Source organism: Lygodium microphyllum, chromosome 27 (assembly GCF_053477565.2).
Source record: "Lygodium microphyllum isolate KBCC chromosome 27, Lygodium_microphyllum_v1.1.10, whole genome shotgun sequence".
Classification (NCBI taxonomy): Eukaryota; Viridiplantae; Streptophyta; class Polypodiopsida; order Schizaeales; family Lygodiaceae; genus Lygodium; species Lygodium microphyllum.
The window spans coordinates 71,827,415-71,851,603 of NC_141161.1; the positions used below are offsets into that span (position 1 = coordinate 71,827,415).

At 43.2% G+C, this 24,189-nt stretch overlaps 1 protein-coding gene across 1 annotated transcript in view; it reads right to left on the bottom strand.

Annotated features, from left to right (window-relative positions):
- The window catches only part of LOC148012457 (protein ROOT HAIR DEFECTIVE 3-like), a 61,115-nt gene that overhangs the window by 22,247 nt on the left and 14,679 nt on the right, over window positions 1-24,189 (bottom strand). Inside the window, exons 3-12 of the mRNA XM_087669630.1 lie at window positions 2,075-2,141; window positions 1,879-1,981; window positions 1,366-1,436; window positions 1,203-1,266; window positions 1,034-1,099; window positions 891-938; window positions 738-800; window positions 578-634; window positions 330-488; window positions 150-218 (exon numbers count right to left, since the gene is read on the bottom strand). Coding sequence (XP_087525756.1) covers window positions 150-218; window positions 330-488; window positions 578-634; window positions 738-800; window positions 891-938; window positions 1,034-1,099; window positions 1,203-1,266; window positions 1,366-1,436; window positions 1,879-1,981; window positions 2,075-2,141 — 767 coding nt within the window. The remainder of the gene's footprint in view (window positions 1-149; window positions 219-329; window positions 489-577; window positions 635-737; window positions 801-890; window positions 939-1,033; window positions 1,100-1,202; window positions 1,267-1,365; window positions 1,437-1,878; window positions 1,982-2,074; window positions 2,142-24,189) is intronic.

Sequence of the window (24,189 nt, forward strand, 5' to 3'; positions counted from 1 at the left end):
CCTACAGTTCATGATAAAGCAGGAAACAACAGAAAGAATATTCTGTTCAACTCTGACAGTTCAACCTGCTATAGCATATCCATAAGCTTCCACGACTTTGCAAGGAATGCCATGTTATCAGTCATATAATAAACAAAGTCTGCAAGTACCTTATCTGATGCCAATTGCATCAACTTCTCATTTGCAATTTCTTCACATCGTACAGTGGCAACCATAACCTGTAGACTCAAAAGATTCCCAGTTTTGAGAGAGAACAATGCAAACCAGAAAGGCAATAAGCAACGGCCTCAAAACACACAGATCTTTTCTTCAAAGCAAACCAATTTGACCTTGTGAGCTGGCAAGTCTAAATCTTTGTTCTCCTTAATGATTTTCCATATCTCGCGTGTACTAAAAGGAAACCCTGACCCTGGCACAACAGCCCGTCTGTCTCCAGCAAGGCCACCTGGTGCAATTGAGTTCATGAAGCATTGGCGTAGTTCAGACACCTGTACAAAGACAAGTGATTAACTCATTGAACCCATCTACTTGTCAGCAATGACTGTTTAGAATAAAATGGAAAAGCCTTGAACCTTACTTGCTCTATGAACTGTTCTTCCTTTTCTTCATAGCTAGACAGGGCAGTAACTTCCACCTAATCAAACAAAAATTTCCAGCTTCAGAACACCTCGATTTTTTCTGTCCAGAAAATGAACAAAAGCAAAATGTGCCCATATGCAACAAGGAAAGAACCTCACATTGAAAAATTCGCTAAGCGGAGTATCTTTGTGTTTTGTCGGCTTTGGTACTGAGTCCCAAATCTGTAACAATGCTTTTCTTTAGTTTCCAATAGAACATTGCAAGTCAGAAGCCACAGCAGGTATGATCAGATAATCACACACATATCTCACCTTCTGCACATCTTCCCGCAAAATGCGTTCCAAAACCTCCAATGGAGTCTAATTCAGTGAAAAACTATGAGCTTCTCAAAGATAGTCCCAGGAACTACTTATTTGAAATTTAGCCAGCTAGTAGACCATTAATCGTCAAGTACCTTGGTCTTATCTCGAATTACAAAAAGCAAAGTAGATTTCCTAGGAGTAAACAGCCGCATCATCACCTGGAAAACAGTGCTAGCTCAATTCCAGAAGTTACAAAATGCAAGAACCATTGGAAGATTTTGATTGTTGTGTATTTGAAAGGTTTAAAAAATGTAACCAGACCTGGAAAACAGTTTTCAAAAGTGGCTTGTTAGCTGCTTGTTCACGACCAATGTCATGGCACCACCTGTTAGCATTATAAACACAATAGTAGCACCAATTTTCATGGAGAAGAGATAAGAGTCATCTAAGCAAAAATTGTTTATCACGACACACCTGAACTTACATGTTTATCAGCACAATGTCCGAGACAGCCAACGCAAACAATGCACTCTGCTTCTCAAACGCAGTCTCATCCTGAACAAAGAGCAGTCCTTCAGATGCTCATCAGATGCATGCAAGCTTGCAAGAAAGATAGTTTGACAGTCAACTTTATTCCCATGTTACACACTTAGCTCGATGTCACAAACACAAAGGGGTCAACTAGGTGAGATTAAAAAGGGTAATTTGATACACTCATCAAGTTACGCACAAATATTCTCCATGTTGAATCCATGCATGTTTAGAGGGGTTGCTCAATGTTAATTATGTCTACATGAAAATGAACTGGTATTCCATCCCTTGTGCCTATTTTTTTATGCATACCTAATGTGGAGATATGCATGCCTAAATCATACTTGCATCCATTCTGTCTGTGCACCTGTTTATAAGCATGCATCCACAAGATATGCATCTATACACACATGTATCAAGTTCAACTAGGTATACTACAAAAAACTAAAAGTGAGCAAATATTTACCTCTCCTCTTTCACGTCCATCTGTGCCTTCAAGATCCATAACAAGAGTCAATGGATGGATATCCACAGCCCTTGCAAGCCAAATTCCTTGCGTTGTTTGGCTTCTGTTATCATGGGAATAACAAAATTAACCAGAGGTAAAAGCAACAAACAGAGACACAAATGCCCACAAAAGTAAACTTGACGATATAACACACCTTCCTTTAAATGCATCCATTTCTCTAAAATTGGTTCCAAATAGATGATTTAGTAAGGTACTTTTGCCTGAAAAGTGTCAAAACATTTAGTTAGTATCTATCATCTAAGGATCTGACTTTCAATATGGACAGAGAACACAAGTCATAAGTGTTTCATTTCAGAAAGACAATCAAAATCCCAGACATAACTTGTACAAGTTAGAAAAGATAGATTGAGTAGCTCATATATAATGAACTTGTGAAAAGGGAGAAATACCACCAGGCCATGATGCTAATGGACTCAAGCTGTGAACACAAGCTTACAGAAAAAAATAACTATTTCATGGTTCACACCTGATAAGTACACAATACAACAATCAAAAAGGAGTACAACTTCTCCACTTAAATAAGTTCCTGTTATTTGTACATCCTGCAATTGAGGAATCAATATCGTCAACATTGAGTCCTCTCTCCTCCTCAACAAGATCTGATCTAGAGTGGTTGATACCTTCGCCTAGCAAGTCACTGACAAGACCACAAGTACGGGAAGGTGCAAGCCTGAGGGAGTGGTTTGAGGAGCGCAAACTGGACTGTTCATGGTTGCAGGAGACAAGTGAAGGATGATCATAACTGATCGCAAGAGTTTTGAGCTATTCCAAGCAACGTTTGGTCCTTGGTTGAAGAATCAATATCATCAACATGGATTCCTCTATCCTCAAAAAGATCCCATCTAGAGTGATCAACAGCTGCTCCTTGTAAGCCATTGATTAGTTCACAACTGTGGGAAGGCAAGAGCATGAACAAGTAACTGTTTGTGGTTGCGGGAGATGAGTGAAGGTTGATCATGACCTATCACAAATGACCTGATTTGGGCAAGGATGGCCTTGGGAGATGAATGAAGGTTGATCACATTGTATTCTTCTAGGTTGACAATCTCTTAGCATTAAGGAGAGGCCATAAACCTAGGATGGCGCATGGCATGCACATTGAATTGCCTCAAGCATTTGATGGTTTCGGATTTTAGGCATTCAATGCCAAGAAGGCATTTAGCAGGGCTAAGGATGGTTCCCCTCCTGGTGTATGTGGAGGAACCAAGCAAGAATGCTCACCGACTCCTTTGCGTGTTTCGCCATTTTTGCAAGGGGGCTATTCAGGCCACCCCAAGCATTCTCACATTCCCTCAATCGCAAATCATGAGAGGGCACCCTACAAATGCAATGGGTCTCAAATACTCTCTCGACAAAAAGGAACACGACGCAACAGCGAAGCAACTTACCATCCCGACGTTCAACAGCAAGCGATGGGAAGCTTATCTACACTTGGATGAAGGGGGTGGACAGTGTCCTTGTCTACATGTAACAACAGAGGGATTCAAGATTTGTGTAAGTCTTTGGTGGGAGTCATACCTCAAGACCCATGCAGTGAGCATTCGGGCCAAGTTGTTCTCAATTGTTCCTTGCCATTTTGCTCCAACAGACTACAAGCTACAACGAAGGAAAGAGTGTTTCATACTTCACACACTTCACCAAATTCCTACTCATATATTCTTTCTCTATCTCAGATGATATGATGATTTTCAAACTTGTGGATAGCTTGCATATGTCTATTTTAACTAATCTGGAGGTGTAGTATTCAGATTCCTTGGAGAGGGCTATGCGATTGGCTACAACCTTTGAAAGGTAAGAAAAGCACAAGAAGGGCTGAATAGTCTAACCAATGTGCTACAACAAAAACCAAAGCAAAGGGTGAGTCCAAGGGTAGTGAAATGGACTCATATGAAGACAATTGCTCATGATATGACACAATGTTTGCAGAAGGATTTCAGGTCTTTCAAATACAAGAGAAAGTGCATCTCATGAGTGTCCTCACTGAAACCAATAGGACTATGCCATTGGTCAGTTCACAAAAGTGATAGTGACTTGACATCAAATTCTACTAATTACAAGATGCAACACCAAATTTGAAATCCACAAGCTACAAGATGTATGGTTGTGGTATCATTATGGTTCAGGTTGGAGCCTAGAGTTGTCGCAATGAAAGCAACACTTCAGAGTTTCAGTCCAAGTTATGTCATCATACATGCACCCATATAGGAGGTGGGTTGGACAATAATGTGTCAACAATATGGGATTCAAGGTGTTGCAATATGGCTCTTCTTCAGCAAAGAATTGCCTATGAGATGGATTTGTTGGGCTAGAGAATCAGCTTGTTCACTAGAATTATGATGTTTGCAAGGACATTACTATGGAATTTACAACTCTTATAGAGATACATGAAGTCGATTGCTTTTCGAAGAGTACACTTAGCCTAGTGGGGGACACAACCAAGCTTTGTTTGTACTAGCCACAAAAGGAGTGTCAACAAAACAAAGTGTATGCCTTGGAGGTGGAATTCTTTAGTCCACAATTGCAAGCATCTATCAAGAGTGGACCTCAGCATCTTACCCAATTGGGTAATTTCAAGTTGATGGTCGTGAGGCTTCTTTGTGGCATCTAGTTATTAATATCGCATGGATGGAGTTCTCATATATTGAAGCTGATTCTAGACAAGCTCAAGCATGGAGTTGCTTACTTGGCATGCCACATCTATGGCTGGTAATTTGGTCATGGTGGTTACTTTATGGTGGCATTGACAAGTACTCAAGAGCAAGGACGCCTCCAAAGAGAAGCCAACAATAAGAACTTCAACTATTAGTTTCCATGGGCTAAAGCATTGCAATCACCTTCAAAGAGGCTCACTGAACATTCATAGATTCAAATCGGTGTAGTGGAGCTCAGCACATGAATAGTTCTAATGGGGAGAATATAATGCATACATGATATGGCAGCATTTTCCTTTCCAAAATAAGCAATTTTCGGCAACAAAAAGAGTCGGAAATGAATCTAGACCATACATACATAATTGGTCAAAGTTCTAGACATTTAAATTGGCCCTAGATAGCCATTGTAATGGTCAAAAAGTAAGATTGAATGATTTGGCCAACTCATAATCATCCAAAATGATTGGCCTACTTTGTAAATTTATTTCAAGAGTTTTAGGCCATTTCAAGCAATCCTTGGTCCTTAATTGAGGAATTGGTGTCATGAACATTGAGTCCTCTCTTCTTCTCAACAAGATCTAATCTGAGACTGATCAAGACCTCTCAACAAATCATTAGCAAGGTCACAAGTGGGAAAAGATTGAGCATGAGTGAGTGTTTTGAAGAGTGCCGCACGCAAATTGGAGTGTTTGTAGTCGTGCAAGATTGAGTGAAGGTTGATCATGAGCATCCTAGATTGGGCAAGGATGTGCTCTACTCATACAAAGTATGAGAGTATGATTGATAGCACACACCTTGGGCTCTCAAAGCCATACCTTGTATTTCCCAATTATAGATGTAGATTGGAGGATTGGTTCTACCTATGGGTTCTCTTATCTTTCTCTTGAGTTGTGCAATTAAAATCTAGTGTCTCACAAAAGGTGTGTTCCATACATTCTATTGAAGGCAACTATTGTATTGGTCAATCCAAAAGGAAACACCAAAATTTTATCAAGACCAAAAGAATTTTTTTAGGCCACCTTGTCATTCAAAAGTATCAAATTCTTCATAGTTATCAAGTTGAAGGCCCAATAATTGCTAAGAATGTAACGTCCTTCTAAACAAGAGAAACTAGAGAAAAGCAAGGAAAACTAATTGCCTTAATTAGCCACAATTAAGTAGATATTTCACTTGCTTTATCTTCCTACAGAGCTTCTCACACAACACAATGCAATATTTGGAGTAAGCCTACCACAAATGGCATCTGATGGTCATCTAACCCTTCTTTTTAAATGCAGAAAACCACCTTTAAAATCACTATACTTTCTCATAGAGTTTAATGACTCTTGGTTTTGGGTATTCCTCTTATGTATCATTTACATCCAAGTTAATCCTTGATTGCTTGAGAAACTTGCATGTCAATAACAATATTGATCTAACAAAGCAATGCTTGCTTCCCTTCAAATTGAACCTACTCTTAATAGTTGATGGTCTAATTTGTGTTTGCCCAACCACATTATTCATGGCATTGATTGTAGATAGTATCTTGTGTCAAAATAACAAGAATTCTTTGATACCATCTCAAAATAAGCCACGGTGCAAAGACAGTAAGTTTTACACAAGTAACACGGAGTGTGTAGGCAAACACTGAGAGAGAAGAGTGTTAGTGGTAGAGTCATCCCCTGGACAGGCAATCGGACACGTCAACAAGGTAAGGCAGTGCCATGCAGCACAGTACGGCAGAGGGCACATCAGCTATACAGTCGGACAGTTTTTCTGATTAATTTACTGCAGTCGGCTGCATTTAATGCAGCCGACCTGGTGCTGGTATTTCCTATTTTTTGTCTATTTATAGCCAGTTTGTGGCACACTCCAGCATTCATTTCATTAGATTCTGGTCTTGAGATCCGTTGGCTAAGACAGATTGTGCTCGGGCTGACGGAGATCGAGGTCATCAAGTCAGAGACACACGCAGATATTTCCTCTACTCCCATGTATATTTCTGCACTCTTATTCAACATACTACACTGCAGATTTTCTGTGTTTACACTATCTCCTCTCTCTCTCTCTCTCTCTCTCTCTCTCTCTCTCTCTCTCTCTCTCTCTCTCTCTCTCTCTCTCTCTGTGTGTTCATTCTCTCTCAGTCTTTGTCCTACGCTTCCGCATCGCTGCACTCTGACATGGTATCAGAGCGGTGAAGATGGACTGACTGAGGTTGAACCTACCTAAAGAGGAGATTTCAGCATGACACAAGGCTGTGTTTCCAGGATTCGAGGGCAAGCTGGAGGACTGCGCATTAGATCAAGGCTGAAGCGAGCGTGGGCATGCGGGAAAGGAGTCTAACTGTTGAGTTTGCTGCAGGTTATTGCCGTTCGAAGGGGAGGAAGGCTGCGTTTTAAGCTTTCCACTACAGATTTTACCTTTTCATCGCCTTCAGTGGGTGAAGAAGTTCGGGCAGCGGAGGAACCAGCCCTAACAGGCTGCATTTACACAATCAAAGGGGGCTGATTTTGTGTTTGTGCAAGCATTGCAAGTGAACATGTCTACAAAGGCTGATTTGGAGTTCCAAACGATCATGGATAGGAAGGTGCCTGTTCTACCAGCTCTTCCATCGGATCAGAAGCTTGATGGTAACAATTAACGCATTTGACGGGTAATGATGTTGGCCATTCTAGAGTCCTATGATCTGGAGGAGCTTGTATTGGAGGAGATTAATCGACCCTCGGTGCTAGATGAGTCCAAACTCTCTTCCAATGCTCGTGCGGAGTTGACCAAGGCCCAGTCTCATTGGGACAAACTGAATGCCAAGATTCGTTCTTTTCTTTTTCTGTCTTGCACTACAATCGTGATAGCTCACATCGAGCACTTGACGGTGGCTCGAGAGATATGGCTGGAGCTTGACCAGATGTACAACCAAATGACCTTGATGAAGAGGGTTTCTTTGGAGGTGCAGATGCGGACCTTGTCCGTGAATAAGTCTTCTTTGCTTCGAGAACACATCAACAAGCTTCGGCAGCTTCAAATGCAAGTTCAAACTGTAGGGAAGCCTATTTCCTCAAAAGACATGGCAATCACTTTATTGTCCCAATTGCCGCCACGATTCGGTACTTTCTATTCCGCTCTTATTGCATCAAGGCGGGAATCGACTCTTCAGTGGAAAGAGTTGGTTCCTATGATCTTGGACCAAGAGGAACAGTTGAAGGGATAGAATTCTTCCAAATCGGAGGCTTTGGTTAGTCAAGCCTCTCAGAAGAAGGGGAACGACCAAAAGACGAAGGACAACAAATCCAAGAACGACGAGGAGAAGGAATCGACTTGCCATATTTGTGGTAAGATCGGTCACTAGAAAAAGGATTGCCCCGACAAAGACAAGAACGACACTAAGAAGAAGGACACGAAGGATTCTAGACCGGTGGCTGCACCCTCATCAGCTGCTTTTCTACATTTAACAGTCATTGAGGACTCTACATCGAAGACTTCTGATGCTACAATGACAACTCCCTAGACTCGAGAGTGGATTGTGCGCACAGTAGTGCCTCACGGCACATGACTCCTTCCTCCGTTGGTGTTGCCCATTTGCAACCTTTGTGTGGGCAAATTCTCATTGGCAACAGCTCTTTGATGTAGATTGCTGTGCGGGGTGAGATGCAGCTGATTCCAAATGGACGTGGTGGTACCTACACTTCTGAGGTGTTGCATGTGCCAGACTTGGGGTATCATTTACTTTCGGTCCATAAGATTTGTGCTCTTGGCCTCTTGGTGGAGTTTGACAGTGATACTATTCGAGTCCTTGATCTTGGATCGAGGAATGTTCTCTCTACAAGGTATGAGAAGAATGGCATCTACAAATTGAAGTCTTCTACAGCTCTTACTTCTCTTCTTCTTACCTCTCAGACACAATCCGCACCATGGCATGCTCTGTTTGGCCACTTGAACTATGAGTACCTTCGAAAGACATCAAGAGGATCATTTGTCCGAGGTTTGCCCGATATAGTGGTGAGCCATCAACCATGTGTCTCCTGCATTCGTGGAAAATTGCAGTGGGATGCGATTCCCAACAAAGCTTCAAGGCGGTCTACTGCACCCATGGAGCTTGTATCTACAGATCTTTGTGGCCCGATGAGGACCGAGTCCCTGAAGGGAAGCTTGTACTTCATGTTGATCGTAGATGACTACAGCAAGATGACATGGGCCTATTTCTTGACTTTGAAGTCGGAGGCTTTCTCTCACTTCAAGGTTTGGCTTCTTTTTTAGGAGAACCAATCTGGTCGACGGCTGAAAAACTTGCGTTCAAACAAGGGAGGTGAATTTATGTCTAATGAGTTTGCTCGTTTTTGTGCAGATAGGGACATTCACCAAGAGTTTATTGACACCAACACTCAAGAGAATAGCATTTTGGAGCGGAAGAACCAAAGTGTGATCGAGATGGCGCGCACCATGATGGAGCACCAACAGACACCTCAGTTTTTGTGGGCCGAGGCACTGGCTACCACAGTTCACGTCCTCAATCGATCTTCCACTTCGGCCATTGACAAGATGACACCTTTTGAGGCTTACTTTGGGACTAAGCCTGATGTCTCTTATTTTAGGATCTTTGGGTGTAACGCCTATGTGCATATCCCGAAGATGCAACATGACAAGTTCAAGGCAGCTTCCCGACGACAAGTTTTTGTTGGCTACAACTCCCAATCCCAAGGTTATCGTCTGTTTGATCCCATCAAGCGGAATGTCTACACGAGCCGAGATGTGCAGTTTGTGGAAGTTCCGGCCACTACGAGGGGTAAGGAGCACCCCGTCCTTGGAGATCCAGGGGAGAGTTGGGCTCCCGAGATAGTTTCTTTGGATCCAAAGCCTCTTGATAGAGATTCTTCTTCTAATTCAAAGTCTTCTCTTCCACCAGCCACCCATGAGGAGCTTCCGCTAGTGGATGTACTCGAGTCTTCAGCAGATGGAAAGCGACGGGGAGAGGTTCGTCCTCCTTCTCATTGGGCCCGTGACACACTCCGAGATTCATGGATCGAGGGGGTCCCTGAGGAGTGGGAACCGCAGGATGGACCGTGAAGGTCACGAAGAAACCAAGCACATTCTACGGAGCTTGTTTGCTCTAACTATTGTTTGATGACCCGTGTTATACAAGATCATGAGCCCACTTCAATGAAGGAGGCTTTGCAATCTAATCATTGGCGAAAGGCTATGGAAACCGAGTTGAAGGCTATTGAGAGGAATGGCACTTGGTCTCTTGTGCCTCGTCCCTCTCACAAGAAGGTGATTGGTGTCAAGTGGATCTTCAAGACTAAGTACCTTAGCGATGGTTCTTTGGACAAGCACAAGGCTTGCCTTGTTGCTAAAGGTTTTGCTCAACACCCAAGCATTGACTTCCATGATACTTTTGCCCCCACTGCTCATATGACGACTATTCTCTCTATCAGTTGGATGTGAAGTAGGCCTTTCTCAATGGTGATTTGCAAGAGGAGATCTATGTTGAGCAATCTCTAGCTTTGGGTCTTCGGATAGGAAAGTCTACAAGTTGAAGAAGGCCTTGTATGGCCTCAAGCAAGCTCCGAGTGCATGGAACGAAAAGATAAACTCATTTCTTCAGTTGAAGTTGGGATATGGACGCTCCAAGGCCAATTCACAGCTTTATATGCACACTCCGAGGTTGGTCGTGTGTTATTTGTGTTATATGTTGATGATTTGATTCTGACAGGGAATCATGCACAGAAGGTCCGAGAGACCAAGACAGCTTTACATCAGACATTCGAGATGACGGATTTGAGGCTTCTTCATTTCTTCTTGGATCACCAGATTTATCAGTTTCAGAGGGGAATTTTCCTCTCTCAGCAAAGGTACATTCAGGAGCTCTTGGTGACTTTTAAGATGGAGACTTGTCAGACCATTACTACTCCTACGGATCCGAACTGGAAGGCCACTTCACACTCAAATTCTCCTGTGACGGATGCTTCCCGCTACCGTCAGTTGATTGGGTTCTTGATTTGGCTTTTCAACACTGGTATTGACCTTTGTTTTGTTGTGGGTCTTTTGGCAAGGTTCATGAGTGAACCCCAACAAGTGCATTGGCAAGCTGCCCTGAGGATTCCTTGGTATTTGAGGGGGACCTCTAACTTAGGGATTTCTTATCCAACAAGTTCAGATACTTTAGATCTTGTTCTTGCAGGTCGGAGTGACTCGGAATGGGTTGGTGATGTGGACCACCACCGGTCTACTACAGGCTACTGTTTTACCTTGGGTACAGGTGTTTTCTCTTGGAGTAGCAAGAAGCAGTCCACAGTAGCCCTTTCTTCTACTAAGGCCGAGTATCGAGCTACATCTTCCACCACACGTGAGGTTGTATGGCTTCGGAGATTGTTGGAGGAGCTTGGCTGCCCCCGAACTCGTCCTACTCTTATGCAGTGCGACAATGAGAGTTGCATTGCCTTAGTACAAAATCCTATATTCCATGCCTGGACGAAGCACATTGAGATCCAATATCACTTCATTCAGGAGAAGCTTCTAGATGGGACCATTGATGTGGAGTACTGCAAGACGGAGGATAATCTTGCAGATTTGCTCGCGAAGGCGCTTCCCAAGGCTCTTCTTCGCCAGCATTCCAAATCCCTCAGTCTGATACCTCATCCAAGATCTGAGAGGGGGTGTTAGCAGTAGAGTCATCCCATGGATAGGTAGACGGACACGTCAGCAAGGTACGGCAGTGCCACGTCAGCACAGTACGGCAGAGGATATGTCCGCAGTACAGTCGGTCAGTTTTTCTGATTATTTTACAGCAGTCGGCTGCATTTAATGCAACCAACCTGGTGCTGGTATTTCCTATTTTTTGGCTATTTATAGCCAGTTTTGTGGCACACTCCAGCATTCATTTCATTCAAATTCTGGTCTTGAGATCTGTTGGCTAAGAGAGACTATGCTCGGGCTGATGGAGATCGAGGTCATCCAATTGGTAATTGCAGATTTTCTGCATTTACACTCTCTCTCTCTCTCTCTCTCTCTCTCTCTCTCTCTCTCTCTGTGTGTGTTCATTCTCTCTCAATCTTTGTCCTACGCTTCCGCATCACTGCACTCTGACAAAGAGAAACTCAGTAACACAAGAACACGATGATGCATTGAATCATGCTATGAGAAGAGAAGCTCATTATTCACTACTTTCATGATAATCTTAGACCAAGAAATCAACATACATATCACAATTTTCAACCTACACAAAGCAAATGCATGTGCTTCCAATCTTGCAAGCATACACACTAGTGAAGAAGTGAGAGATACTACCCACAAGAGAACAGCCATGACTACACTCTTTGTTGCAACTTGCCATGAATAGCAAAAAGGTGCAACCACTAACCAAAAACTGAGGTTTCAGCCATGATTAAGGTTTAAAATGCCCCATATTATTTAATGTGCACATAGAAACTGCACATTAAATAATTAAATAATCTTTAGCTTATTTAATGTGCACCTAGAAACTGCACATTGATTAATTAAATAATCTCTAGCTCACACTTAAGTTTGGGGCCTTGCCGCTAACGGACTTGCACTTCATACACAACTTATACAATGTCTTGCTTGTCCAAAGAGCTAGGAGTTAATTACATGTTTAGTCCTAAACTTGGAAAAACACATCTTGGTGACAAGAAGCCTATTCATGCAATTTGTAAAACCACCCTGGCCCCTTGCATAACCAGCTTTAGTTCACCCAATTCCCAAACCATTTTCGCAGAATCCGGTAGCCAATTTGCAAACATATTTGTTGCCACGTATTGCATTTGATAGCTGAGAAATGTCATCATTGCATATTTTCTTCCATCAGTAGCTGCACTTCCTCCCAACACGGCCTGTTTCTTTAAATCTCAGTCATTCCTGGGCTGGCATCAGCATATTGCGGTCGTTCAGGGTATTTCCCAGCTGTTTCTGAATCCTAAAAGCAATCGTCCAAACATTGAGACCCTAATTCTCCATCAAAATCAGGGTTTTCCTTTGTAAACATATAATCCTGCATAGGCAGTTATTTCTTAGCCATTCTTTCCAGCTGACATTCCCCCCATGCACAAGCTGACAATTTTTTTTTTTCATTTAGCATCCTCCTAGTTCATTTGCATGTCAAATGAAGTGTCTAACAAACAGTTCAATCATAATCCAGTTGTGGGTTGGACAATCTTCAAGTACAAGTAACCTGCACCACAACAAATACCATCATAAAATGTTGTGGATCATGCTTGAATGTGTCAAGCAGAATCAAAATATACATTGGGTTATGATTATGGCTGACGACTCGGGGTGCACTAATGGGATTTGTGTCACAAGGACGTGGAGTTTGAGATACTCTAATCTTGTCGATAACATTTGATTAAGCAAGGTTGTTTAGCACATCTGATGCATATGGCAATTATTTCACGGTAACAAGCCAAGGACCCCGAGGATACAATGGGTGCCAAAGGCAAAAGTTGTAATAAGGTATGTCTCACAAGTACTAGGTGGTACCAAGTGTCAGATTTTGGCCTAGATCAATTTATTAGCAACTAATGTCACTGGTGACATTAGAAACTAGGCATTAATTAGTTAATTAATGCTGATCTAGGGGTCAATAACTACTCAAGGATACTTGGAAGATAAATTGGTCTCGCCAATTTAATTATTGGCTAGTGAAATTAATTTTTCTAAACATTAGAATAATTTTTAAACTAATTTTTAAAATTAATATTCTGAAAATTAATTTAATAAGCTAAATAATGTTGGAAAATGGGATTAGAAGGCTACCACTTCAAAACTTGCCCGTGCAAGTGGGAAAAACGTTTAAAGGGACTGGTGGAGTTTATTCCAGCCATTGTGAGAGAGGAGGTTGTTAGAGAGCAAGGAGATGTTGCTGATGTGATTTACAACCACTATGATACAAAAGGGGGCACCAATCTTTCTAGTGATCCTAGGCTATAGGTGACAGCTTCCATGGCTATTTGAACAAAGCAACAACAACTTTTCAGCATTTTTTGCAATGAAACTTTGAAATTTCTCTCTACAGCATTCTCATCCGCCAACCATTTCTCAAGTTATGTTAACATTTTCCACCAGTTTGAGCACTTAGAGAAAGAGATTTCCGTCAATCTCTATTGTATTGACAGTTATCTTGGGATTTATGCTCGGAATTGAGGGCCTAAGACTTGAATTCCAACAACTGAAATTGAGGAATTTCAAGGAGATCCAAGAGGCCAACCAACCAATATCAGATTTGGGATTGAATTTGTTTTTCAAGGAGCAAGGTGAAAGCCAATCCCCAAGAAAACCAAGGGGCAAGTTGGTTTGGAGGCTTGCCGGCCAATTTTGACAGCAAAAGGCACTTGGATAAGCGAACGAGGTCAAAAAATCTCCATTGTACTCCATCCATTTGCAATAAAAGTTTAAGAAAAAACTGCAAGGGATGCTAATTTTGGGGCCAATACGTTGTCCAACGTCCAAGATTGTATGGTAAAGTGTGTATTTCAATTTTGTGAATTTGTTAATTGCTGCAATTAAGTACTTAATAAGGTTATTAACCACCCTATCCGAGGAGAAAGGCTATGTTTCCATCATTGAGATACCATCAATTCCCTTGACCTAGTGGACCCAATATACTAAAGGTCAAAAGCTTTGCTCTAGTACTGAAATTGTATTCAACTGAGCATTACAAGAAGAATGTATTCAGATAGTGAGATGGGATCAAGCAAGGATGATTCCTCTCAATCTGAAAATTCACTAGTGTTGGAAAAAATGCAATGCTTAATCTTGGACAAGGCACGAGTCAAAATAATAGGTATGCTCTGATACCATGTCAAAATAAGTGACAATGCAGAGACAGTAGGATTTGCGAGAAGTAACATAGTATGTACAGCAAACACACAGAGAAAGGAGAAACTCGAGAAACACAAAAAGAACACAATGACAATGCACTGAATCATACTATGAGAAGAAAAACTGATACAACAGAGCTGAAGCTCAAAAGATAATTGCACTATCATGTCTAAATCAAGCAACAACACTTGTGGGAAATCTGCACATTGAAGGGAGCAAAACGCAATCCTCCGGGTAGTGGGCTATCCAAGTAATCAATGGAAGGTGAAGGAAAACTATTGAGGGAGTGAACCACAATCCTTTGATGCCGTCAAAGATATGGAAGATGATCATCAGCTATATCAGGCAACGAACCGCAATCCTCTAGTACTGAGAATTGACCTGGGCAACATAATGCAAAATCCAAAGCGTTGGAGCTGCCAAACGCAAGGAGTGCAGCTCAGATGTTGACGCCAAGTGGATAATGATGACACTAGATGATGGAAGATGAGCCGAGCTCCAAAAATGCAAGTCCCAACAACCTCTATGATGAACGAGTGATGCCAAGTGATGGAGAAGAAGCCACACTGCAAAAACACAAGTCCCAACAGCCCCTACAACAGAGGAGTAATGAAATCACTGACACTCGATGATGTAAATTGTCGCCAGAGACTAGGATGCCAATGCCAAGCTCAAGATGATGACACTAGGCAAGGAGATCATCTCCACACTGAAAAACGCAAGTGAAGGTGGAGCCTAATGAAAAAGGATATTGATGCCAAGCAGATGATGGTGACACCAGGTGGAAGATGCTCTCAACGCAAAGCCAAATGCTGAAACAAGGCACCTGAAGTAGAAGAAAAAGGATAAAGGCAGCCACAAGCCACAAACCGCAATGTCCTCCTGAAGGGGTGTGAGGGCAGTGGAAGAGGCTGGTGAGAGAAAGGAAGTGGTGGTGGTAACTGAAGAAGTTGGTGAAGAATGACTGAAGAAAGAGGTGGTTTAAGAATGAATGAAGTGACTGCCTATTTATAGGCATAAGTTGTCTAGGGTTATGCACCACTCTATGAACTCCCACTAAAAAGGTGGCCAAAATGTGGACAACCACCTTTTCTAGGGCTATCAATGCAAAACTCTAAATGGAGTGTGTAAACTAAAGAAGTGATTTCTCAACACTCCCACAGGCCCAAAAAGGGATGAAGAAACAGGGCGAAGAGAGATGCAATGAAGAAAAAGAGGATCCCGAAGATCCAAGATTTCCACCTGAAAGGTAACCTATAGTAAGGAACAGTAGACACGATGAACTATAGAACCTAACTCCACCTAGAGAAACAAGACAGTAGCTCTGTAACTCCATGCTGGAAGAAATTCAAAGGTCTTGTCACCAATGAACCTCCGAGGCCCCGATCTAGGCAGTCTCCAAAGATCCTAGGTATCAATGGAAGAAATGACTACTCGAAGACAACTATCCCCACAGAGTAAATGGAGGCTGACAAACTTTATGATGAGAAGGTGCCCCCTTTGAATCCAAAGAAGTAAAAGTCCCCCTTGAAGATCAAAGAGAGTACATCTCCCTCTACGAGAGAGAGAGAGAGAGAGAATATAAAAACTCATGGATCACAAACTCCAAATTATTTGATAACGAAGAAAATGTCGATGGTTGTGCCGAAGAAGGTATCTAGGGTATTGAGGATATCGAAGAACTCCCAGAGGTGGCCTTTCGAACCTAAGTAGTTGAGGGTGGGAAAAAGGGAGACTCAAACTAAACCAAGGGTGGGCAATGGTCACTGTTCCTCAGTGGAGCACTCAACAAAGCCCAAGTAAATGAAGGTGTCGAACAATCACTGTCTCTTGAAGGAGCAAACTACCAAGGGGACGGTAACCAGTAATTATTGTCTCTTGGGAGAGTGGACTGCAAAACCACAAATTGTCGAGATGGCATTCCTGAAACCCTAGCGAAAGTAGAAGCAACCTCCATAGCACATTGCGGTGGTCGCTAGAAGGCCATAGTACCAATCGATCCTCCTGTGGCTCGAAAGGGCTTAGTGCACGTTGGATGCATCTTATTGCCTTGAGCATAAAAATTTGAAAGCCGATGCAAAATAAACTTTGTGGCCCAGAAGGGAGAGATGGCACAAGGAGCGCCTCGAGATAGACACATATAATACTCTAATGGGGTAGGAAACAAAGGTCCATGTAGGCAAGCGTTGATAGGGATTCCAATGATACCAGAAGAGGAGCACCTAGTAGTCTATCCATTTGCCTATAGAGAAGTCATACCATCGGAGTGTCAACCTGTAAAAGGAAGGATGGGTGGAAGAGGAAGAGAATGATATCTCTATCTCTTGGTGATGCAACAAAAATGAAGGGGAAAATCAATAGATGATGCCAAACCCGCAACCTATGTTTGCCATCTCTAATGAACAAGGTCTTTAGCTCTTTGAGCTCCTACGCTCTAATACCATGTCAAAATAAGCAACAATGCAGAGAGAATAGGATTTGCAGGGAGTAACATAGAGTGTGTACGGCAAACATTGAGAGAGGAGAAACTCAAAAAGACAAGAAGAACGCAGTGATGATGCATTGAATCGTGCTATGAGAAAAAAAGCTAATACGACGGAGCTAAAGCTCAAAAGATAATTGCATTGTCCTATCTAAATCAAGTGGCAACACCTTTGGGAAATTTGCATAGTGAAGGGAGCGAAACACAATCCTCCAAAGTCCAAAAAGTGGGTTATTGAAGTATTCACTGGAAGCATAGTTTTTTCATGCCGTCGAAGATACGGAAGATAACCATCAACTATCCAGGAAGTGATGCGCAGTCCTCTGATGTTGAGGAGTGACTTGGGCAACAAAACACAAATCCTAGAGTATCAAAGTTATCAAACTAGGGAGTGCCACCCAAATGCTTACACCACGTGAATAATGATGACACCAGATGATGGAAGATGAGCCGAGCTGCAAAAACGCAGATCCCAACAACCTCTATGACAAACGAGTGACGCCAAGTGATGGAGGAGAAGCCACGCTACAAAAACGCAAGTTCCAATAGCCCCTGTGATTAGACAAGTGATGAAATCACTGACGCTCAGTGATGTAGGTCACCAAAGGCTAGGATGTTGAAGCCAAGCTAGAGATGATGATGCCAAGCAAGGAGAAAATCTCCACACTGAAAAACGCAAATGAAGGTGGAGCCTGATGGAAAAGGGTGTTGATGCCAAGTGAAAGACGCTCCAAATGCAAAGCTTGATGCCAAGTAATCGCAAATTGGAGTGACGAGTCTGGACTCTCTTCTCTCCATCAAGACTCGCCTTGATGCCTTGGCATCATGACATGCAAGCACGAGGCCTTCAACTTGCATGCCATCCATGTGGAGAAGGACACAAAGAAATCCAACTCCCACCATTGGACATGCAAGTATTGCAAGAAGTGCCACACAAGTGGTGCGATCCAACTTCTTCAATATCTTTCCAAGATGGAGGAGCAAGTTGCTGCATACAAGGTGATCCCTCAACACATTGCTAAGGAGATTCTTGCTAAGATGAGATGGGGATCCACTAGAGGAGGAGAAAGTGGCGCATCAACGACACCCGCACCTATATCTACTCGTGAGGAAGCCTCAAATGTAAGTTTATCTTTAACCAATGTAGGTGAGGCACCACCAATGTGGGTGAGGCCTCCACCATTGGTGGTGCCAACTCCACGTCCACTTCTAGCTCCGGCATTCGCAAAAGGCAAAGGTTTAAGGCTCGTACAACACCAAAGAGGCAATCCTCTCTCTCTCAAGCTCCCAGTCATATGCTTGAATCGGTTGTCTTTCTTAGAGAAAGGCAACGACAAGCAAACATTGAGATTGCACGCACAATGATGTAGTGCAATCTTGCATTCAATGTTCTAAAGATTGAGCATTGGAAAAAGATGGTGACAACTAGCGCCAATGTGGGACCATGTGAAGGATGGAGCAGTGTTACATACAATGACATAACGACAAAGAAGATTAATCAAGAGAAGGAGAGAATTGATAAAGCCCTTGATCCTATTCAGGCAACATGGACAAAATACGATTGCTCCATTCTCATCAACGGATGTAGAGACCGTACAAAAGAGGGCATCATCAACATACTCATTTCATGTCCACTTGGTACATATTTTTAACGGGTAGTAAACAACAGCAAGAGAGTAAGCAAAAAGACCAACACATTCATCTACGGCCACATTTGACATGCTATCATTGATGTATACATTGTCTTTTAAAATTTTAAAGTTGTTGCTTTAATTATTATAATTTTTAATTAATGTCCCTCGAAGCTTTCCTTATTATAATTTTCAATTTGTGCCATGTATGATCTTGTAGGTGGGCCCATCAAATGTGATTCAAGTTGTTACCAACAATGCATCCAATTGTTGGCGCATGGGCCATTTGCTTAAGGCCGAGTTTCCTTTTGTAGTGTGTACTCCATGTGCAAGTCATTGTTTGGATTTGCTCATGGAGAACATCGGGAGGCTCAAATGGGTAAAGAGGGTGGTATATAAGGCTACATTAGTTGTCACCTTCTTCACACTGAAGGTAAAGATGCTTGTGATGTATCGCAAGCATAGCACGCTTGAGTTGAATAAGCCTTTTTCGACTTGCTTTGATTATATGCGGTTGATGTTGGAGCACCTTTATGAGGTGCAGTCCACTCTATGCTAGACGATGGTGTCAACTATGAAATGAGTGGAATGAGCATGAGATAGAGGAGGCAAAAGCCATGCAATGCTTGTGCCTCGATGAGAAATTCTAGCAAAGAGTCTCAAGGATCCTAATAGCCATGACTCCCTTTTATAGGGTGTTACATATAAGTGATTGTGAGGGGTCCACCATGGGCCTTCTCGTTCACTCTTTTAGAGCAACATTGGTGGAGGCATGGCCTGTCAGAAGTGGTGCAACAATGGAAGCATAAACAACATGTTGAAATAAATTGCTGAAACACAAGACAAGAGAAAGAATGAATGAATAAACACAAATACAGATGAGAACTCAAATGTATGCCCAAAAAACGAAATCCATATCGAACACGAGACAGCAACATACAACAGTGAATCATTGGCTATGTGGGCACCCTGGCACCAGCTCCTCTCATCCCAGAAGAATCCACAAATGATGGCTGAAGTACAGAAGAGGAGGAGGAGGAGCCCCAACAATATATAGGCATAAAATGGGGGGAGCAATAAATGCAGTCGATCAACATTTAATGCTGGTTGGCTAGCATTAAATGCTCCCCAACCCTAGACAGCACTCCAAAAAATGCCAGATAAATACTTCATAAAATGTTGTAGCCTCTTCAGCACAAACTCACACCTGAGCTGACTAATCTGCTAGTATCCTCTCTCAGATCAGGGGTGATATGATACAATACAATAGTACAATGATAGGGAATCATAAACTATACAACATAGAACCACCAGAAGAACCATGGATATCCAAGCAATGAGTGGCCAGCCCACCACCAAGATGCCTCGGAGAGTATTTGATGTCAATATCGAGCATAACAGCACCACCTAAAAATAAAGAAGAATCATACCAGCTCTCTGTATTATATCACCTATGTCACTCAGGACATACAAGACCAATGTGCCAAACATGTCTCTGGACATGTGACCATGGAATCCCCGCCTTCGGCCAAAACCTCCAAAGTGTCCCCTAATGTGGGCTCAAGACGAAAGCCACCCACTCTCTGTCAAGTAACCAGCCTATCATGAACCTAGATGTCAATCCTAGCTCCAAGATTTGTACCTGCCAAACTTCGGTCGATGCGTCAAGGATGTCCCTCTTTGGATCTTGGGCATCTATATAGACATATAGATGAGGCACAACTGCCCCATCTCACCACTCTCTCACACTCCCTCTCTAATTTTGGAGAGTCGTGAGGGATATCAGCACCACCACCACTAGAAAGCAACTGAGAAAGGGACAACTAAGCCCTTTCCACGAGCCGAAGAAGAGGATCCCTTCCACGCCTTGGACTTCGCCCTGGTGGGAGGATCAAAATTGGAAGCTGAGACAAATGATGACTCGTCGGAGAAGTCCGCATCCCGCTTCATCTTCTGCTCCTTTTTCTTCTTGAAAGCCGCTAACTCTTTGCAGTCCTTTCTTAAATGACCTTTCTTGCCATAGTGGTAACACTAGGTCTTCGACTTTTTCATCTTCGAACCCCTCTCTTGTTAGCAGAGTATTTGTCAGCTCATGTGTGAGTCTGAGCTTGATCTGGGCTGGGCATTTTTATTAGGTATTTTAGGTATTTTTTTGGCGTGACATTTTATGCCATTGAAGCATTTTATGCACCAATCGGCCAGCATTAATGCTGTCCAACCAGTATTATTGCTCCCCACTTTTTCAGCCTATTTATACTCAATGCTCCTCCTCATTCATCATCATCACCTTCACCATCTTCAGACTTTGTGGAGAGAGGAGTCAGAGCCAATGCCAGTGCCCACGCAGCTAGTGACTCATTGTTGTATACGACTGTCTCGTGTTCAGATATATGGATTCCATTTCCCGTGCATACATTTGAGTTCTCATTTGTATCGTGTTCTTTTCTTTTCTCTTTTTGTCTTGTATTTCAGCAGTTTATTTCAGCACATGTTTATGCTTCCACCGCTGCTCCACTTCTGACATGGTATCAGTTTTCAGGATGTGTGTTTCTACTGTGTTTTATTGCTGATTTCAGGACTGTTTTGTAACCCTACTGATCAGGCGACTGCTGTCGCAGCCAGGAGACCTGTTTTGGGGCTGTTTTCAGCCTGCGTTTTTTGCAGTCTTACCATCGCCTGCTGCCTACGCACCCTCTGCTGCCTGCGTTTTTCATCTGCAGCTGCTGGCGACAGCTTTCTACCTGTTTTTCTCCAGTTTACAACTTGCATTTTGCTGATTCAGCGTCTCTCGTGGCTGGGTGACTGTTAATTCAGGCCGTTTTTGCTGTTTTTGGCAGTTTTTGACTGATTTTTTGACTGTTAATTCAGGCCGTTTTTGTTGTTTTTTGGCAGTTTTTGACTGATTTTGTCTTCTATTGATCAGATTTTGGGTTATATTGCATCTGAACTCTCATTTTCTGCAGTCAGTGCTTGTGTTTTGGCTGTGTTTCCTCTCTACCTTCCATATGGCTCCTCCGTGCACTTCCACTAATGATAAGTTACATGGACCTGATTATATCACATGGAGTGCTGTCATGAAAGCTTGGTTTGTGCAGAAGCGGTTATGGTACATCGTCTGTGGAGCTATTGCTCGACCTCTCCGTCCTTTTCCTCTTCCTGAAGACTTTGACGAGGACAACCATGAGAAAGCGGTGCTTACATGGGACTCGGATGATGCCCGTGCTTACTCGGCGTTGCTTCGGTGTATTTCTAAAGCGATCTTACTGGCGGTTATCTCCTGTAGGACATCTCCTGAAGTATGGCAAAAGTTACAGCAGATGTACGAGGCGCCTTCCACCATGCAGGCAGTCACACTTTATGGCCAGCTCCAACAGATGAAGTTTGAGCCGAAAGATACTATTCAGTCTTTTCTTCTTCGTGTTACGCAGGTACAGGACCAGCTTCGGCACATGCAATCTACTCTTCCCGAGGCGCATCTCGTCGGGACGGTCCTCTACAAGCTCCCCCCGGAGTTTGATGGAGTGGCCAATGCTTTGCGGGCGCAGACATCATCGACTCCTGTCAGTTTTACACATATGACCTCGATGCTTCTTGAGCATGAAACATCCTTGAGATTACAGGGCCGGCTTCTGGCACATTATGGAGGCGAGGCTTATATCGCTTCATTGAGGGATGACGGGAAGAAGAAGTCGAAGGCCCAGTGTTACCACTGTGGCAAGAAGGGGCATTTGCGGAAGGACTGCAAGACGTTAGCAGCTTCCACGAAGAAGGCGCAGAAGACGAAGCGGGATGTTGACTCTACCGATGAGTCCTCTCCTTCATCAAACTCCAACTCCGATCCTCCAACCAAGGTGAAGTCCAAGGCGCAAAAGGGATTCTCTTCTTCGAATAGCGGGAAGGGCTTGGTGGCCCCTTCCTCGGCTCCTTTCTAGTGGTGGTGATGAGGTCATCCCTCAAGACTCTCTTGTGCCAAAGAGGGAGTGTGAGCGGGTGTTCAGATGGGGCAGCCGCGCCTCATCTATACTTTTATACCGGTGCACAGGTTCTAGAGAGGAACATCCCTGACGCATCGACTTCAATCTGGCGGAATCAAATCCTGGAGCTGGGATTGACATCCGGGTTCATGATGAGCTGATTATCTAACAGAGAGCGGGAGGCTTTCATCTGGAGCTCACATGAGGGGACACTTTGGCGACCTGGCCAAAGGCGGGGAATCCATGGTCACCTATGTTCAGGGGCATTTTTGACAGGATGGTCTTGTATGCTACTGCGAGACATTGGTGATGGACATAGAGACATGCTATGATCTTCTCTATTTTCAGGTGTTTGGTACAATCGACATCGACATCAGGTTCTCTCCGAGGCACCTTGGTGGTGGCTTGATCACCCACTGCTTGGGTATCCATGGTTCTACTTGATGGTTCTATGTTGTATAGTTTTTTATCCCTTTTCATTGTACTATTGTATTGTATCAGATCACTCATGATCTAAAAGAGGGTGTTAGCAGAGTATTTGTCAGCTCATGTGTGAGTCTAAGCTTGATCTGGGCTGGGCATTTTTATTAGGTATTTTAGGTATTTTTCTGGTGTGGCATTTTATGCACCAGTTGGCCAGCATTAATGCTGTCCGACCAGCATTATTGCTGTCCGACCAGCATTATTGCTCCCCACTTTTTTAGCCTATTTATACTCAGTGCTCCTCCTCAGTCATCATCAGCACCTTCACCATCTGCAGACTTTGTGGAGAGAGGAGTCAAAGCCAGTGCCAATGCCAATGCCCACGCAACCAGTGACTCACTGTTGTATGCGACTGTCTTATGTTCAGATATATGGATTCCATTTCCCGTGCATACATCTGAGTTCTCATCTGTATCGTCTTCTTTTCTTTTCTCTTTTTGTCTTGTGTTTCAGCAGTTTATTTCAGCACATGTTTATGCTTCCACCACTGCTCCACTTCTGACATCTCTAAGGCTGCAAGAGCCTCACCTGAACCTCCATAATGTAACGGAAGCCGCCCCTATAGGCGCAAAGTAGCCTCATGCTCAAGTAACATGGAGTACATGTGAAGAAAAATGACAGGGGTCGTAGATGTTTGCGCCCGTAAAGCATTCGCCACTCCATCAAATTCCCGAGGAAGCTTGTAGAGTACCGTACCAACAAGATGTGCCTCTAAGAGGACAGACTGCATAGTGCGAAACTGGTCCTGGAGGTAGGTAGCACAAAGTAGGAAGGATTGAATCGTATCTTTGGATTTAAACTTTAGTTGTTGGAGCTAGCCATAGAGAGTAACGGCCCTCGTGGTGAAAGGAGCCTCGTACATCAACTGTAACTTCGACCATACATCTGAAGCTGTTGTACAAGAGGAGACCGCCGGTAGGACTTCTTTGGAAATACACTGAAGTAATGCAAAATAAGCACGGGCATCATCCGAATCCCATGTAAGCACAACTTTCTCATGGTTGTCTTCATCAGAAGCAAATGGAACAGGAGAAGGTTGTCGAGGACGTGCCACAGCTCCGTTAACCACATACCATTACCGCTTCTAAATAAACCAAGCCTTCATCACCACACTCCACGTGTAATAATCAGGTCCATGGAGCATGTCATCAATGGATGTGCATGGAGGAGCCATCTGGTGAAGATTCAGAAAAGAAGTAGAGAAAAGAAGGGATTGG